The sequence below is a fragment of the Pan paniscus genome, chromosome 19, assembly GCF_029289425.2.
Source record: "Pan paniscus chromosome 19, NHGRI_mPanPan1-v2.0_pri, whole genome shotgun sequence".
Taxonomy (NCBI): Eukaryota; Metazoa; Chordata; class Mammalia; order Primates; family Hominidae; genus Pan; species Pan paniscus.
In genome coordinates, this window is record NC_073268.2 from 72,488,483 (window position 1) to 72,506,783 (window position 18,301).

Genomic DNA, 18,301 nt, shown 5'->3' on the forward strand with positions numbered 1-18,301 from the left:
TAGATGCTTTAGCAAAAGGGAAAACTCCAGCTTGCCTTCATCTTTGACTCATAGGAAAGGTGTAAATCCCACCCACGTAGTTAAAGCTTTCTTGCTGGACTCCCGCTTATTTTGAATTTAACAAAGGCTAAAAAGCCCATTGTGAAATGTTTGTTTGGAGGGCCAGAATCTAAACTTGCATTCCTTGTCATGGTCATTTTTTTAAAAGAAGATGACAGATTAGAGTCACAGAAGGGGAGAGACTCCAGCAATGCTAGACATAAGAGACCATCAGAAGAGGATGCTCTTTCTTTCTGGCTTGCTGTTGTTATTTTTTATTTTCCACATACTCCTAAGGGTATCAGGTTTATCACCATGGCTGGGATGGGGCTTGGAATGTGGTGGACAATATGACAACAATTTCCTTCCTGGTGTGTCCCTGAATGGCCAGTGCAGTCAACACATAATCAGACAATCTACAGCTGCACTGTTGCTGTTGACAACTTCATTATGCCTGTGATATTCAGCTGGGTAATTCATTTCTCCAGCTTGGCAATATCTCCTGATATGCCTAAATGGGTTCAATGTAATTTTTTAAGCTTTTGAAGATGTTTACCCTTCCCTTGTGAGACACGATACACATTGTCTCCCCTTGTGCTTAGCTTTGTCCTAATATGGGAAACAATTATAACCACCACCAGGAAATAGCGTTGCCTTGTTCAGCTCTTTAGTGCAGATTGAGTCTCCAGACCACAAAGGCAGGAAATATTAGTGACTGGAATGACACAGTAGGTCACTTAATGTCCCTTGTAACTGCCTTTTATTTTATTTTATTTTTATTTTTTGGCCTGCCTCTGCAATTAACCTTCATATAACCAGGGCATTTTTCTACAAAACCAGATGGCCTTGCCAAGGATGTAAAAATAGATAATTAATGGTTCTGGGGGGGTGTGCTGGCCTTTGGCATGATACCTCTACCCTCACCAATACTGTTCTGAAATGGAAGAAGCAGACAAGAAAGTAGAAATATGAGCATGCGTAGCATCCAACACCAAAGCTGCCCTTTTCCTTAAACTGGGAAAAAGTATAAAATGCATTCCTCTGAGTTCTCTTTAATTCTTTTCAATTAAACCTATATGTATTGAAAATTATCTACCATGCGCAGGGCCCCAATCCAAGAGCTGAGAGGGAAATTCAAAAATCAATGAGGCCCGGGTCCTGCCCTCATGGAGATTTCAATCCAGTAAGGGAATTACATAGAGCCCCGAGTAACTCTAATGAAGTTAGGCTGTGCTGAGAGTTTTAACATCGTTATAAATACTACAAGGAGAGAGGAGAAAGACCTTCATTCCATTGGGAACATGAGAGAGAGGTAAATAGTCTGTCTTCAGGGCCACCTTCCTTATTCCACCAGCCAATCTGTATTCTTTTAAGAAAATCTGGTCTGCTGAGAATCTTATTGGAGTCAACGTCTTAGTTCTGAGTTAGGACTACTCATCCTATCTGATTTCCAAGTGCTTGTTTGTCGTCATTGATAATGATCTGTTCCCAAGTATCTCAAATGAAAATGGAGAAGATAGCATAAAGATAGGTCAAAGAATCTTTCAGCTTATTCTTTTATCTTTTTATCTACCTGTTTTCTTGACTTTATAAAGCTAAATTCTCCTAAGTGGACTCCTGTTGGCAAGTAGAAAATAGAGACTGAATCTGTGACTTTTAACTGCAGATATTTCAATATTAAGATTTTCTTTACAAAAAAATGAGGAGGAAGAAAAAACATAGACAAAGGAGGAAGAGGAGGAGGAAGGGTCTGCCTAAAATTGAGTAGTCATTTATCCTTCAGTATTTTGACTAATCAACGCAACCATTTTGACTTGTCTATTGAATAGTCACCTCATGGATTCCAGCTTCCGTGCCTACTGGTGAAGATTCATATGATTTGATGGGTAGCTGTACACATACATAGGGTTTTGAAAAAGCTGAAACCCTGAAGTCTGATAAATGTTCTATTTTTTAATCTAGACAAACATTGGTTTATGAGTTATCAAATCCTAGAGTATTAACTATTTCATTTTCAAATTGTTTGAGAATTCTGCACAACATCCTTAAAGTAAACCAGGGCACAAAAATCATCTTTGGCTTTGAATCACCAATAAAAGACTTCCCCAGAGGAACGGCCAAAATGAGTGTTGTAAATGGAGAGGGATCCCAACATCTCTGCCATGGATAACAGTCCTCTACCACAACCGCACTACAGTCCAGATATCCCTATACAAAGGCGTGATTGAGGTCCAATTAGCCACCAACCTATTACACACTTTATTCATTATGACCAAATCTAGTGCATCAAAGAATACAGATGGCCTAGGGATTGGTCATAAGAAGCAACCTGTGCTGGCTCCTTTTAAAGAGAGTTAGGTGAATACTGCCACCTATTGATAGGTGAAATTTATGCTACAAATTCCTACTGATGTGCTAATGCTTATCAGAGCAGATGTCATTTCTCAGTTGGCCAAAGCATTTTATCAGCCCGAACTTCATAATTATTTACATGTTTTTGATGAAAAATAATTATGTTACATTAATGTAAAACAACTAACGAAATGTATTATATTTCTTATTATATTATTATACATATTATGTATTATTTCTTATTTCTTGGCAAAGGAATGAAGTGGAAATACCACAAACTTTGCAGAGACCTGGGTCTGAGTCTCAGCTCAGTCCCTAAATGCACATAAACAAGCTGATTAATCTCTCTGAACCTGAGTTTCCTCATCGATAAAAAGTGGATAATCCTACTTTGTAGAGTGTGAGAATTCAGTGATACCATTGCATGGCACATAGAAGGTATTTGATAAATGGCAGCATTTATTATTATTTTTCCACTGAGCTATTAAAAGTAACTATTTTGATGCAATGATTGGTAATATGACAAACCACATCATGTATCAGACTCTGGTGAACTCTTCCACATGGTTCAATTATCCTTTGGCAATGCTACTTGTCTAGTATAGTATCTTTGACATCCAAAATTAAGACAGTGTGAACATAAATATTATAACCTGAAGTGTGCCAATTGAGAAAATAAGGATGAATGGGCTTCATTACCAAATGTCTCCTGACTGCCCTAGAGGATATATGGGGCCGAGCAGATAAAGAATTATGATAAAATGTTGGAACTGCATATAAATGGGGCTTTGTGACCTGCTGGATAAGGTTGAGACTTAGAGCCAGACCCAGGAGGCTCACATTCCTTCCTCGGCATGGTGTGGGGGATCCTGGGCTCATACAGACAATAGGGGATTCATAGCTTGAGAATTCTAATGATGACTGAAAGGAGGGTGGCAGCCAGGACAAGAAGGCTTTTCAGAAGCATGGACTCTGATTATCACGTCGGTGCTACAGCCCGGTGAGAGGCTGCTGAGAGGACGGATGAAGCTGTTCTTGGAAAGCTTTCAGTGAAGTGTTTGTAACCTCCTTTAAGAGAATCCCGTTTCTCAAAAATGTGGCACTGGAAAATCCCACATGATTAGTTCAGATAAACACTCTGTCATCGGATTGCACTACGAGGAATATGGGCCATCTCTTTTCGAAGAGTCCTTTTGGATGCAATGTGTCTCGTCTCCAAGACTTAGAGAAAAATTCTAAAAGAGGCTTTCTCAGGATATTTTGAGACCGTTACTTTTAGTCTGAAAGGTCAATTGGTGCTTAAAACAAAATAATCAAGAACTAGCATGCCCATGAGCAGTCTGCATCTTTTCTTCAGGAAAAAAAAAAAAAGTCTGCTTTGGATTGAATAGCCAATGCACTCCCCCACCCCTTTTCTTTTTTCTTTGGGGATTAGAAATTGAGAGGGAGGAGGAAGAAGAGTTTCACATTCATTACTAACAACTGCGCACATAATAAGCATATTCAGATACACCCTGGGGTGTTAGTTTTCTTTTCCTATTTTTTTGTCTCCTTTTTAGCAGCTTTCGGTAAGTAGCACATTTTATTTTTAAAAAAAGAATCGGAGCCGTTATTGAGCAGCCGCGCCCTAAGGAAGGTCAAGAGATTAGGGAACGGAAGTAGGCTGGCCAGGCTCTTTGCTGACCACAGTAAGGGAATGCCACTTTCTTATAATTTAATTTTGAGATCCTGATGAAAAGGCACTCCCTAAGAAAAAAAAAAAATCTTCGCTGAAAAAAAGTGAAAAATTGTTAGAAAATAGCCATCAAAAAGTGATCAATTTAAATTTATGTCTAACAAACAAACCACATGGAACTAACCACAGGGCAGACATGCATTTGCAGCGATATATGGACATTCTCAAAATATGGTCAGGATTTTGCAGGGGAAAGTGGACATTACTGGCTTCTGATGTTGGTGGGCTTTGGCCTAATTTTGCAAGTATTCTGAAATTCTATACATCATATGTCACAAATCAGAGGAGAGTATACTAAAAGAGACCTTTGAATTTAACTGGTCCAACGCTCTCATTTCACAGGTGAGAATAATGAAGCCTAATGATAAAAAGTAACTTGCCCAAGATCACACAGCTGGTGAGGGGCAGCTCAAGGACTGAAGTTCAAACTCCCCTTTCCCAGACCCAGGTTCTTTCCAATGAGCTAAACAACTGTAGTGGGAAACCGCAGACTCTCACATTTCATGGAAACTCTGTACCCATGCCCCCTGGAAATGGCCCTCAATGTTGCTAGAGGCAGCTCATCTGTCACAGCCTGGGCTAAAATCTTTACCTGGTGCTAAATGGGCTCTTCAAAGCATTCTATGAATGTCTAGGCACATTGACATGACTCCAAGGACTCAGCTTCTGTTCTTTTCTCTGTCTTAAAAAAAAGAGCACAGACCACAACCTGCATGCCATAATTATCTCTAGGTGTATGTACTGGAATAAATTAATGTCATCATCATCCGCCATCATGTAGGCTAAAACTTTAAGTCACCTTCAACGTGTCTCTCTCTCTCATCCTCCCCATCCCCCACCTATACTATTGACAATCCTGTAAGTTCTATCTCCAAATATAAGACTTTCATCTCCTAATTTACATCTTCACAGGCCTTCACACCATCAGTGTCTTCCTGCTTCTGGGTTCTCATCACTATCCACAATGGCCAGGCCAGGTGGATCCTAATCAACTGTTCTGGCATTCTCCTGCTCAGCTCACTGTCACCTATGGCATAACATCCAAACTCTTTAACATGGTGTTCGAGCTCTCCCCAGTTTAGCTCCTGCTTACTTTTTGAGACCAATTCCATCAGCTCTTCCCTGCATTATTCACTCCAGTACACTGGACTACTTGTCATTCCCTAACAGCCCCAGAACTCTATGCCTTGACACTATGCCTTGACGCCAAACCTGTTTCTTCTTTTCAACCTGTAGAGAGATCTTCATTCCTCCAGTTCCAGTTCAAACGCCACCTTCTCTGTGAACATTTCTATGTGTTACAGAAAGAAGTAATAATTCTATGTTCCCTTAGCACATTGCTCATACTTTTTTATGGCATTTACTTAATTCTGCCTTGTATTGTAATTGGTTGCATATCTCATGCTAAGTATATCTCTTTTATCTTTGAAAAGATGCCCTGTTCATCTTTGAATGGGAGCAATGCGCCCTCCCAACCACATTGCTTCATTTAATATCTGCATATAATAAATGATTTTCTTTCTTAATTTTACTGAGCACTTACTAGGGCTGGAGGTGTAGTGGCTGAAGGAGAAAGATGCAAAATAAAACACAATCCTTGTATTTAAAGGAGCTTTTAATTGAATCAGTGAGACACATTCGCAAATATCCTAAGCAAGTTAAATAACTGTGGGGGTGGAATTGGGTGGAGGGGAAGTTCTGAGTGTGGAACAAACATTCTCAGTGTTCCAAATGAGAACATTAGTATTATGACGTGGAGGGTGGAGTAATGGGGGAGGAGTAGAAGGAAAGAAAGGGCAAAGCTGCCTTTAGATCCCATCTCGTGCTGTAGTCATTATTAGAGTCTTCTCTAGGTCTGGCTAATCTCACTTATACTTCCCTCAGAACCAGAGAAATCTTCCTAAAACAAGACTGTGATCATTTAACTCCCTGTTCAAGTGTTTGATGTTCAATGAATCAAGCATCAAATAATTGCAGGCTTATGCTAAGAGTTATAGAGTACCAGTCTGCAGAGACGAGAAGAACTCCAGGAAACAGCCAGAGAACAAAAAGGAAGAACATCCTGTAAAAGTGCTAGGAAGTGGGAGACAAAGTAAGAGTGTGATCAATATGGGCTGAGATTAATCCAGAAGGATTAATTGGAGGAGGCAAGCCTTCTGTGGATGGTCACTTGGCAAGAAAGATTAGACATACCAAGAGAACTTTAAGGTTCCTTTCAATTCTGAGACCCCATTTCCCATTATTACTTGAGGTGATTTATGTATTCATTCAATAAATGCATGCTAAGCACTTCAACAAAACATCAAATATTTATTGAATGCCTTCTATGTGCCAGGAACTCTGCTAAACCCTGGACATACAGCAGAGAATAAGAGACTTTGCACTTAAACTCTTACAATATAATGGGATGACTGATGCTAAACAATGAAGTGCAATAAAATATAAGGGATATAATGATGGCAGAGTATAAGGTGTCGTGCTTTCAGACCACAGAGCAGGGACCCTAACAGCCTAGGGGCTAGAAAAATATCTCTGAGAGTTGATGTTTAAGCCAAGATTCCAAGGCTGTACGGGAGTTAGCCAGACATAGGAAACTGAGCATCCAGGCAGAAGAACACCCATCATATTTGATGATCTGGTATTCAGAAAGAATATAGCATGTCCAAGGAACTAAGAGATATTCAAAATAGCTACAGCATGGAATGCAAATAGAAAGGTGGTGAGAAATTTGGCTAGAGAGATAGGAAGAGCCAGAATATGGGAAATTTTTCTAGGGTATGTCAGGGAGTTTATACTTCATCAATAGGCTCTAAGTAACGCACAATGAATCTAACCTACTAAATACTTACTAAATGGCTATTGAAGAGTAGACTAATGAATACATGGATGAATTAATGAATTTCCTTTGCAATAAACATGGGCTTTTTGACTCAACTTGAGTATTTGCTCTAGAAAGTGTTGCTACTATTATCAGAGGCACTCTCCCCTTAGGCCTGCATGGCACGTGTAACTCATGACCCCTGTGAGGCAACCCCCTAACCTTAGTAGAGTTACTCAGTCACCTAGCTTACCACAGCAGATGTAATTCAAGTAAGTCTGCATTCAAGCCAAAATTTTTCTAGATGAAAGGGTAAAGTTTTACCTGGCAATCATTTTGGCCTAAGCTGTGCAAGAGAAGCCGGACTCTTTCTTAATCCTTGATGAAAAACATAGCCCTCTAAACCTCAAGGGCATGAATATTCCTAAATTAGATTATTCATAGCAACACTTCCATGGACAAATAAATCCAAGGATAGAAAGTGATAGTAAATGTTCGAAAGAGAGATTTTGCCTTTTTAATAAGAAAAGAAAAAGTAAGACAATTGTTAAAAGCTAAACCAAGCTCTTCCTTTGGCCACCCAGGTTTTATGAGTCACTGAGCCCTGCCTCAGATCGGAACTCCAGAACAGCCACCTGTTGTGGGTGAGCGAGCTATCAGGGGGAGATAATGTCTCTAGAAAGGGGGAGAGTTTCATGAATACAAGATGTCATTTCCAGGATTCTAAGCAATTACCAGGCCAAAGATTAACTCTCCACCCTCTTGTTTATGATCAAGAGACTTTCTCCTGACTTGCTACAGAGTCTCATTCAAAATTTGAGAGTTTATTTGGCTCCAAGTATAAATAACAGACTAGTCAGTGCCTAGCAGAAGAGTCCAAAATTACTCCTGAAGTCATCACAGCAGCTAAACATTCATTTGGCAGAGAAAGAATCAGAACAGAGCTTTAGAAAGATTCTTAATGCTGTTGCTAGTGTCGCTGTGTGTGTGTGTGTGTGTGCACGTGTGCAGTATTCATATGTGCTATCAATCGGCAAGTCCCACCCCTCAACATAATAAACAGCCTGTGAAGGTCATTTGCCATTTTATTTCAGTGAGAGCCATTAAAAATGCCTACATATGCAGCTTTCTAGGAAATCTATTTGTGTCTTTCATTAGTCATGTAAAGCACAATGCTGTGAAAGGAGCCGGGTATACCCATATGTGTCTGGCATAGAAGCAGCACTGGAATCTTCTTCCTGAGACTGAGCCTCTTGCTGTCCTAAGTCCCACCTCTGCTGACTACTTTCTCAGAACCCGCTCGGACAAAAGTCCATGCACAGCTTCAGCAGCCCTGACTGGATTTAGAGCTTTCTTAAGATGCCCCCTAGCTCCTGCTAGGAGCTTATAAGGAATTGAGCAGGTGCCCTGTGGTGAAGGGATTTGACGGCCACTTGTGTGCTTCTGGTCCCAGACGGCTGTGGAAACAAGGCGGTGTCTGGCCCCAGAAGGGCTGTAGATCATTTGCACTCACCGATTGCTGGATGAGCTCTTGGATGCCAGACAATATTTCTTTCCCTGCCGGTTGATGTAGTGACCCACTGCCCCTCTGCTCACCCCTGAGTGACAGTCGGTTCGGATTCAGTCTTGTTTACTATGAAGCTAGTTTTCTCCGCAAGCCGTTTCAAATGGTCCTCACGGATACAATAGGCTAAGCACACACTGAAGTCATGGTATCCTTTTACTACACGCACACAAGCTACAGGAATCAAGCCTTCCCCAGGCTGCAGTCTAGAGAATACACCTAGCCTCTGAGCCAAGCTGTTTACCTCTCCCTTTCTCTCCCTATGCATCATTTCCTCTTTTATTTTGCATTAAGAGTATCTTCATGATCATGGACTTCGGCTCTTGCCTGTAGTGATCCTGTTCGCATTTTATTCTTTACACAGAATAGGAAGGAGATTCGCTTGCTTTGCACAGAGGCTGAGCCACAGGAGAAAGCAAAGCCAATGTGATTTATTGAATGAAAGCACTGGACAATTACCAACAACTTGTTCCTCTGCTGCCTCGAACAGCATAAACTGGTAAGTCAAATTTACTGTTGTCTTTCTTCATGTGAATATGGAGCTTTCTTAATTACTGATTATTTTTAAATGTGTATATGTTGCTGTGGCTTAAATGATACTTAAAAATCTGCATCTTCCAAAGTTAGCTGCAGGTGGTCCATGAAGAATACACACAAGCACACACACACACAGTGGTCTGCAATTGTACATACACATCCCTGTGGAGAGAGAGGATGGGGGTAGGGAAGCCCCATTTCTGATAATTGGGCATTTTGTTTGCAGTAAGCTTAATCACATTAAGTGCTTGCATAACTGATTAGCATTAGCTATGAAAAATAAATTACTGTTTTGTTGTATAAAATCATTTTCCAGTCAGGTTCCTGAGTACCTAACAAAACACCTGTTGGGTCAGGTAAAGATGGGTTCCATCATGCTGATAATCCTGAATGCAAACCCAGATATATTACTGTCTTTAATCCAATTTTCAGACTGGGCAAGCAGAGTGGAATGCCAGCACTCTGTTCATCCTGGGTGAGTGTGCCCATAAATAACATTATGACTGTGATACTGAGGATATCTGCCAAGGGAATCAATGGACATGTATTTAAATCCTTGCTTGATCCACCACTACTGTTGCATCTGTGTTATCTAAGTCTTTTCTTTATTTCATAAAGATATGGTTGCTGAGGTGTACTGGGTTCAAAGTGGGATGTTCTAAGTATCCAGTTACCTGTGCTGATCATTGGCCTGGTCACGGCCATCAGGAGCTCCACTGATAATCAAGACTGAGTTTGCTTCTATACTGGGCTCCAAAAATCCGCATACTCACTTGGTTTCTTCATTTCCTAAATAAGAGGTAGGCCAACCTCAGCAGATAGAGAAAGTGAATGTAGAAAGATCTTGCTTTTCTTACCACCATCCCCGCCCCCACCAATCTCCTTAGTCTTTTGTTTGCCTGGCTACCCCAAGCCTTTATGGCAGCATCAATCCATCTCTGGTGAACTCAGAGTCCATATAAGTGTCATATAGAGTTTAATGTCTTTGGTGCACTCTATCTGCAGTATATCACTGGCTGTTCAGACAAAGTTGTGGCCTTGGGTGTGACAAAGATGAATGATGTCAGAACAGTGAGCAGCATGCTTCTCTAAATAAAAACCAAAGTTAGGAAACTGGAGAGATGGGTGAAGTTTTGCCTGGTGGAAAGGATCTCCAAGCCACTCAATCACAAGAGCCAAGGTCATTCTCCCAGGTGATTTGGCTATTTCACAAATGATGGCATTCTAATAGCAAGGAGACCGAATTGCCTACTGGTTACAGGAATGGTGAGATGTCAGGATAGTTGCATATTTGTGCCGGCTCCCAGATTAAAGATGTGTCTTTTGGAAATTTCCTTAGCCTCTGTGGATCTCTGTTCTGCCATTCCTTCTGTTCCTAATTGTTTCAAAGAAGACATGCTAAACTCAATTAATGTTTTCATGAGATACTACTTTAGGTTCTTTTGTTAAATGATGAACTAAGTATTCAAGATCATTGTTCATGTACTTTAATCCAGAGGTCATTCATCAGAAATACACAGATGAGTGTTTATGTGAGGATGAGGGGATACATGTCCCTTCCCTCATCTAAGGGATCCAGAACACTCTGAAGGAAGCATGATCACACTTAGGGAATTAGAAGAGGAGAATGGAGCTGAGAAGTGATGTTAAAAAAATTCAAATTCGGCCGGGCGCGGTGGCTCACGCCTGTAATCCCAGCACTTTGGGAGGCCGAGGGGGGCGGATCACGAGGTCAGGAGATCGAGACCATCCTGGCTAACACGGTGAAACCCCGTCTCTACTAAAAATACAAAAAATTAGCCGGGCGTGGTAGCGGGCGCCTGTAGTCCCAGCTACTCGGGAGGCTGAGGCAGGAGAATGGCGTGAACCCGGGAGGCGGAGCTTGCAGTGAGCCGAGATCGCGCCACTGCACTCCAGCCTGGGCGACAGAGCGAGACTCCGTCTCAAAAAAAAAAAAAAAAAAAAAAAAAAAATTCAAATTCAAATAAATAGGTCATGTAAATAAAAAGGATTTTAAAAAATATTGATTAGTGATAACTGATTTGCTATACTTACGACCCCAAGATCCTAAAGATCATTAGTATTTTGAAACAAACATGGAAGTATCTTTTTCAGAGGGTAGTTCAGGTATGGGTATAATCCATGTATAGAACTTATGGCAACTTTCAGTTGCTCAAATTGCTCCTGTTCCCATGCATATGGAATTAGCAGCTTCAAATGTACTATGATTTGAGAAGCTCTAGAAGGCTTATTTGCACCCCCCAAAATTTGTCCCATCTCTTAGTATTAGGGCACCTGAAATTCTTTCATCAGAGATTCAATTAAGTATTGATGTCTTTTATAAAATTCAAACATTCCTAGGGGAAATAGTAAAGTAAGCCACTGATACTTTATGATAAATGAATGTATTAAATTGTTTCTACCTCAAAGGTAACCCAAAGGATGTGGAATTAGTATTCTATTAATTATTCTGCTTTGTATTTGCTTCATACCTGTCTCTAAGAACTTCACTTATAATTATTATTTCACTCTTCATCAGAAAAATAAGTACGCTTAGGGCAAGTTATTTCCTTCTTTTATGGAATATCTGGATTACACAATACCATCTCAATTTCCTATAGGCTTTTGAGAGTCACATTGTGGAAAGCCAAACTCATTATCTTTTCCCTTTCTAAACTCACTTCTCTGCCTATGTTCCTTTAAAAAAGGGGGGGGGGGGCAGGAATCTATCATGCACCCAGTCAGCTAAGAAGGCTCACAGAATTTGTCACTGGGTTTCCTGATCTCTCTAGCCCCTTCATCCAATCACTAACAAAATTTAGTCTATTTTATTTCCTTCATCTTTTGAATCTGTCCAGCCCACCCCATCCCTATTGCCACAAGCTTTAGTTGAAGTCACCAGCTCTCATGGGGTAATTTTTTAAGAGCTCCATACTTTATTGTCCCCCACCACTGTTCCTACATCCCTCCCCTTTCCAGCAATCCTCTAGCTGCTACCAGAGCAATTCTCTAAAAAAGCAAATCTCAATTTTTCCTTCAAAGTTTCCAATGCTGCCCTGTTGGGTACAGGTTAAAGTCTATGATTCTTATCATGGCATGCAAGTTCTTTGGTGGTCTGGCCCTGCTACCTCTTCAGGCTTCTTTCCAAAGGTCCTGGTGTGGTTGATGAAATGTACCACTGTGAGTGTCAAAGCCCAGAAAAACTTCATGGGGGCCCTCACTGGTACTGACTTACCAGTGACACCATGATGTTTCCCATCTCTATATCCTAAGCTGAACTATTATACCTAGAATGCCCCTTTTCCCCTTCCTGCTAGTTAATTCCTCATTCATCATTCAAAATCCTTCTCAGGCATCACTTTCTCTAGCCCATTTTCCCACAACCTCTTATCCAATGACCACATCCTGTCACACAGAAAGTTCATCACTCACCCCTCTGTGCTACTTCTATGTTTTAGGTTTTTTGAGAAAAGTGTTTAGAGGTTAAGACCTCAAATCTAGAATCATACTACCTAGGTTTGAATCCCAGGTTTACTACTCTTTAACAGTGCCTCAATTTCTATCTGTGTAAAATGGAGATAATAATAGTCATTCCTTCACATGGCTATTATGGGATTCAATAAGTTGATACATGTAAAAACACTGCAACACACTGAATGCTTGTGTTTCTCTGAAAGCCAAATGTTGAAATCTTAACCCCCAAGGTGGTGGTATTAGGAACTGAGGCCTTCAAGAAGATATTAGGTCATAAGAACCCTGCCTTCATCATTGAAGTTAGTGCCCAACCCCAGAGAGCTAACTAGTTCCTTCCGCCATGTGAAGATATAGCAAGAGGGTTCTGTGTTTGAAGCAGAAAGTCAGCCCTCACCAGGCACCAAATCTACTGGTTGCCTTGATCTTGGACTTTCCAGTCTCCAGAACTGTAAGAAATAAAAGTTTACTGTTTACAAGCCACCCAGTTTATGGTATTTGGTTACAGCAGCCTGAAGGGACTAAGACAGGTATTATTCTAAATAGCACCTGGCTCATAGAAAGTGTTATAGAAGTGTATTAGTCTGTTCTCACACTGCTACTAAATGAAATGTATAAAGGAAAGACTGGGTAATATATGAAGTAAAGAGGTTTAATGGAATCACAGTTCCACATGGCTGTGGAGGGCTCACAATCATGGCAGAAGGCAAAGGAGAAGCAAAGGCATATCTTACATGGCGGCAGGCAAGAGCACTTGTGCAGGGGAACTCCCATTTAAAAAATCATCAGAACTCATGAGACTTATTCACTACCATGAGAACGGTATGGGGGAAACCGCCCCCATGATTCAATTATCTCCACCTTGCCCTGCCCTTGACATGTGGGGATTATTACAATTCAGGGTGAGATTTGGGTGGAGACACAGCCAAGCCATATCAAGAAATATAAGCTAGTATTATTAGTCCATAATTTCGCATACCACACTATTTCATAGCTATGCATTTGCATAACTGACTTCCTTTCTAGCGTATGAGCTCCTTGGGAACAGGTAGGGTAACCAGCTCATTTCAATTTGCCTAGTACTTTCCCAGTTTTAGCTCTGAAAGTACTGCATCCTGGAAACCCTCTCTCAGTCCTGAACAAACTAAGACAGTTGGTTACCCTATGGGGGATACTATCTTACTTACTTTTTAATCCCTTGGGTCTATCACAGGATACATAGGTTACAAAGCAGATCATCCGTAAGTATTTGTTGAACTGTAGAATCAATACCAATCATCTTTCTATCCTCTTCTTCATAAACGTATGCTTTCATACTTCAAAAATAGTGTTCCTCTTGCCAAGGAGTTACTGCTGACTTTTCAAAACTTATCACTTAATATATATACATTAAAGTGCACAGGAACTAGAAAGGTGGCTTCCACTCTGTGTCATCATTGTAATAGGATTGGCCACCCTTTAGCACTCAAAGACACACCTGTTATGTTAACAGCAGGTGGGGAATGGAAAGAGTCTAACTTTCTTTTCTGCCTAGTGACAGGCAGGTTGAAGCCTTAAGGTCCCCTAGTTCACATCACAGCTAGAAAAGCAATCTTTTGCTTTTAGAAGCCAATTGCTTCTAGAGCTTCTCAAATCATAGTACATTTGCAGCTGCTAATTCCATATGCATGGGAACAGGAGCAATTTGAGCAACTGAAAGTTGCCATAAGTTCTATACATGGATTATACCCATACCTGAACTACCCTCTGAAAAAAATATTTCAATCCCAGTCAGAAATGTCCCTCTCACTGACTATATCTGTCTACCCACCTGTCAAGCATGGTTAGAACTCCTATTTTGAATATGCTATGTCTTACAACTGCTTCTCATCCAGACTGGCTCAGACCTTTTGTCACAGTATAAATATGCTGAGAAAGTCCCACAACCAAGCTCCACTGAAACATGAACTCTGGAGGTGCCAGAACTCACAACATGACAGGAAGTCTTGACTTCAGAATCAAGATCTAGGGAGATGAAGCTGACAGGCAGCCAGATCAAGGTCCCTTAGAAATAATAATAGCAGAGTTGTTGTAAGTATGGACTTTGGAGCCAGAGTTCAAATCCTGCTGCTCCATTTACTGGCTGTAACATCTTGGACAGGTTAGCTAACCTCTCTGGGCCTCAGTAAAATGAGAATATGGTCAAAGCATCTATTTCCTCAGATAATTATTATTATATCTTGTTTTAGCATGTAAAAACAAAACTTAAGGTAAAGCCAATTGCAAATTATCTATTGGGTATTGGGAGATACAACCTCAGGGCATCAAGAGTGAAGAAAAAAGGGAAGTGAGTCAAGGAAGAAAGGAAAACAAAGGTGGCTGTAACTGAAATAGCACTTGCTTCACAAGAAAACACATCTTGTTGTTCTTTTATATATGTTGGCTTCCAGGTAGCCCTCAGAACAGTCTACAGCAAGCAATAGAGAAGAAATTATCTACTGGCTACTGAAAGTCTCCTGTGTCTCACTGGTCCAATGTTCTCCATTTTCGGTGGTGTTACTCAGTCTCTTAGGGTAGCCACAAGCGAAGCGAAGGCCTCCATGGGTCTTGTTGGGTCAGGGCTGCTGCAGCTACTGTCACAACAGGCATGATGGAGACCATATCAAAACACGCCCTCTCCCTGAGACAGCTGGTAGTGTTAGGAGACAGGATGATGGTGGCAATCGAGGCTCTCTGCTTATGTAAGCAGCAAAGCCCAGGGAACAGGTGCTTGTGAAGCTAACATGAGGAGGCTCCACTCTGCACAGGCTACTCTTCCCATTTTGGACCTGCATTCTCCAGGCCAATGTACTATTTTTTTCCTATGTTTTGTTCTAAACATTTTATAGTTTTAGCTTTTACATTTAGGTCTAGGATGATCTATTTCAGGTTAATTTTTGTATATGATGTGAAATAGGGATTGAGGGTTTTTACATTTTTCAGTATGGATATACCATTGTTCTAGTACAATTTGTTGAAAAGATTATCTTTTTTCCTATTGAATTACCTTGACACCTTTTTCAGAGATGAATTGATCATATACGTACAGGTTGTTTCCTGGCTCTCTATATTGTGTCATTCATCTATATTTCTATCTTTATGAAATTGTCTTTATCTATATGGCTAGCCTTAATCTAATCCTGTATGTCTTAATTACTGTAGCTTCATAGGGAGTTTTGAAATCACATAGTGTAAGTCTTCCAACTTTGTTCTTCTTTTTCAAAATTGTTTTGGCTATTTTAGATCCTTTCCATTTCTGTAAAAATTTTAGAATCTGCTTGTCAATTTCTACTAAAATAAAAAGCCTGCTAGGATTTTGATTGAGATTGCATTGAATGTATAGGTCAGTTTGGAAGAACTGACACTTTAACAATACCTATTCTTCCAATCCATGAACAAGGTGTGTGTGTGTATATATATATATATATATATATATATATATATATATATATATATATAGCTCTTCTTTAATTTCATTATTTAATATCATGTCATGTTCAGCATCCAGGCTTTTCATAAGTAGATTTTTATAGATTTATTAGATTATTCTATGTAAACTTTCATGTTATCTGCAAATGAAGACTATCTCATTTCTTTCTTTCCAATATATAGGTCTTCGACTTATTTTTCTTGCCCTACTTCACTGGCTAGGATGCCCAGTACAACAGAAAAAGTAGGAGTAGACATTTTTGCCTTGTTTCTGATCTTAGATAGAAGAACTTAGTCTTTACTCATTAAGTATGATATTGGTTATAGGTTTTACAATATTCTTTTAATCAGGTTGAAGAGGTTCCCTTACATTCCTGAAAGATTTTTTTACCATGAATAAATGTTGTATATTATTAAATCCAATTGCTTTTTATGAATCCATAGAGATAATCATATAGTTTTTCCTCCTTGTCCTCTCTTTTAATATATTAAATTACATTGACATTAATGGGTAGATAAATGTTATACTAACCTTGCCTTCTTGGAATGAACCCTGCCTAGTCGTGATGCATTATCCTTTTTATAATATACATTGCTGGATTTAATTTGCTAACGTTTTGTTGAAATTTTTTGCCTCCATGTTCACGATAGACATTGGTCCATACCTTTTTTTTCATGTCTTGCCTTTTTCCTGGTTTTAGTATCAAGGCAGTACTAGCCTTGAAAATGAAGCCAAAGTTTTGGAAGAGTTGTATGTCGAATTGGTATCATTCCTTAAAGGTCTGGTAGGCTGTAACATTTAACATGACATTTATTAAAGATTTTAGGATAAAGTATTAGCATACGGAAAAAGAAAATGTAAAACTAGAAATTAACATTCCCATAAAAGGTGGTCTCCTAGCTAATATCTCCTAAAGCCTAGTCCTATAGCCAAGTTGTAGAGACCAGCCCACCTTTGACCAACCGTGTGTTTCCCTCTCTTTGGAACTCGGATCCCCTACATCTTTATTAAGGAAGAAAATGATACATCTTGTTGCTTAAAGCAAACCCCATGGGATTTAATTTCATTATTAAATATTAAGTATTATTAAATTAAAATAACATCTAACAATTGAATAAATGAATAGTGGCATATCCATACAATGGAATACTTCTCAGCAATAAAAACTGAAGGACTATTGACACGAAGAGTATAGATGGATCTCAAAATGTTTACGCTGATTTAAAGAAGGTGGATTTTAAAAGTGTGCATACTGAATATTCCACGTGTATATTCAAGAAAATGAAACATGATCTATAGTATCAGAAAGAATGTTGATACTTCCCTAGAAACTGTGGGGGCAGTGAAGGGATTTTAATCAGGGGAGGGGGGAAAAGATTACAAAAAGACGCAAAGAAACTTTTAAGGATAATGTATATGTTCATTATCTTGATTGTGACAAATGGTTTCATGAGTGAACACTTATGTCAAAGCTAATCAAATTGTACTTTTTAAAACATGCAGTTTATTTTATGTTAATTATACCTCAAAAGACCTGTTAAAGGATAATAACTAATATTTATTGAACACCTATTTTTTCAAGCACTCTGCTAAACAATGTATACGTATTTGCTCATTTAAAATTCTGATATCCCTTTTTGGACAATACATGACTATTACTATTAACATGAGGAATAATGTTAATTATGAGGAAATTGAGGTTCAGGGAAGCTAAATAAGTTGCTCAAGGTCATACAGTTAATAAGTTAAAAAGTCAAAACATAAATAAAGTTCAATCAGTCTTATATCAGAGCCATACTTTTAATACTGTGCTTAAAACCACCATAAAGAATGGAATAAAATATCCTGAATGGTATTGCCTAGGCTTTCTTCTAGGGTTTTTATGGTTTTAGGTCTAACATTTAAGTCTTTAATCCATCTTGAATTAATTTTTGTGGAAGGTGTAAGGACGGGATCCAGTTTCAGCTTTCTACATATGGCTAGCCAGTTTTTCCAGCACCATTTATTAAATAGGGAATCGTTTCCCCATTGCTTGTTTTTGTCAGGTTTGTCAAAAATCAGATGGTCATACATGTGTGGTGTTATTTCTGAGGTCTCTGTTCTGTTCCATTGGTCTATTTCACTGTTTTGTACCATGATGTTTTGGTTACTGTAGCCTTGTAGTATAGTTTGAAGTCAGGTAGCATGATGCCTCCAGCTTTGTTCTTTTTGCTTAGAATCGTCTTGGCAGGGCAGGCTCTTTTTTGGTTCCATATGAACTTTAAAGTAGTTTTTTCCAATTCTGTGAAGAAAGTCATTGGTAGCTTGGTGGGGATGGCATTGAATCTATAAATTACC

General features: G+C 39.5%; 1 protein-coding gene across 2 annotated transcripts in view; it reads left to right on the forward strand.

Moving 5' to 3' along the window:
* The window catches only part of ANKFN1 (ankyrin repeat and fibronectin type III domain containing 1), a 359,995-nt gene that overhangs the window by 160,217 nt on the left and 181,477 nt on the right, over positions 1-18,301 (forward strand). For both annotated transcript variants that reach the window (XM_003817411.4, XM_063598775.1), the window contains one exon: positions 8,873-9,007. In XM_003817411.4, the coding sequence (XP_003817459.3) occupies positions 8,873-9,007 (135 nt within the window). The remainder of the gene's footprint in view (positions 1-8,872; positions 9,008-18,301) is intronic.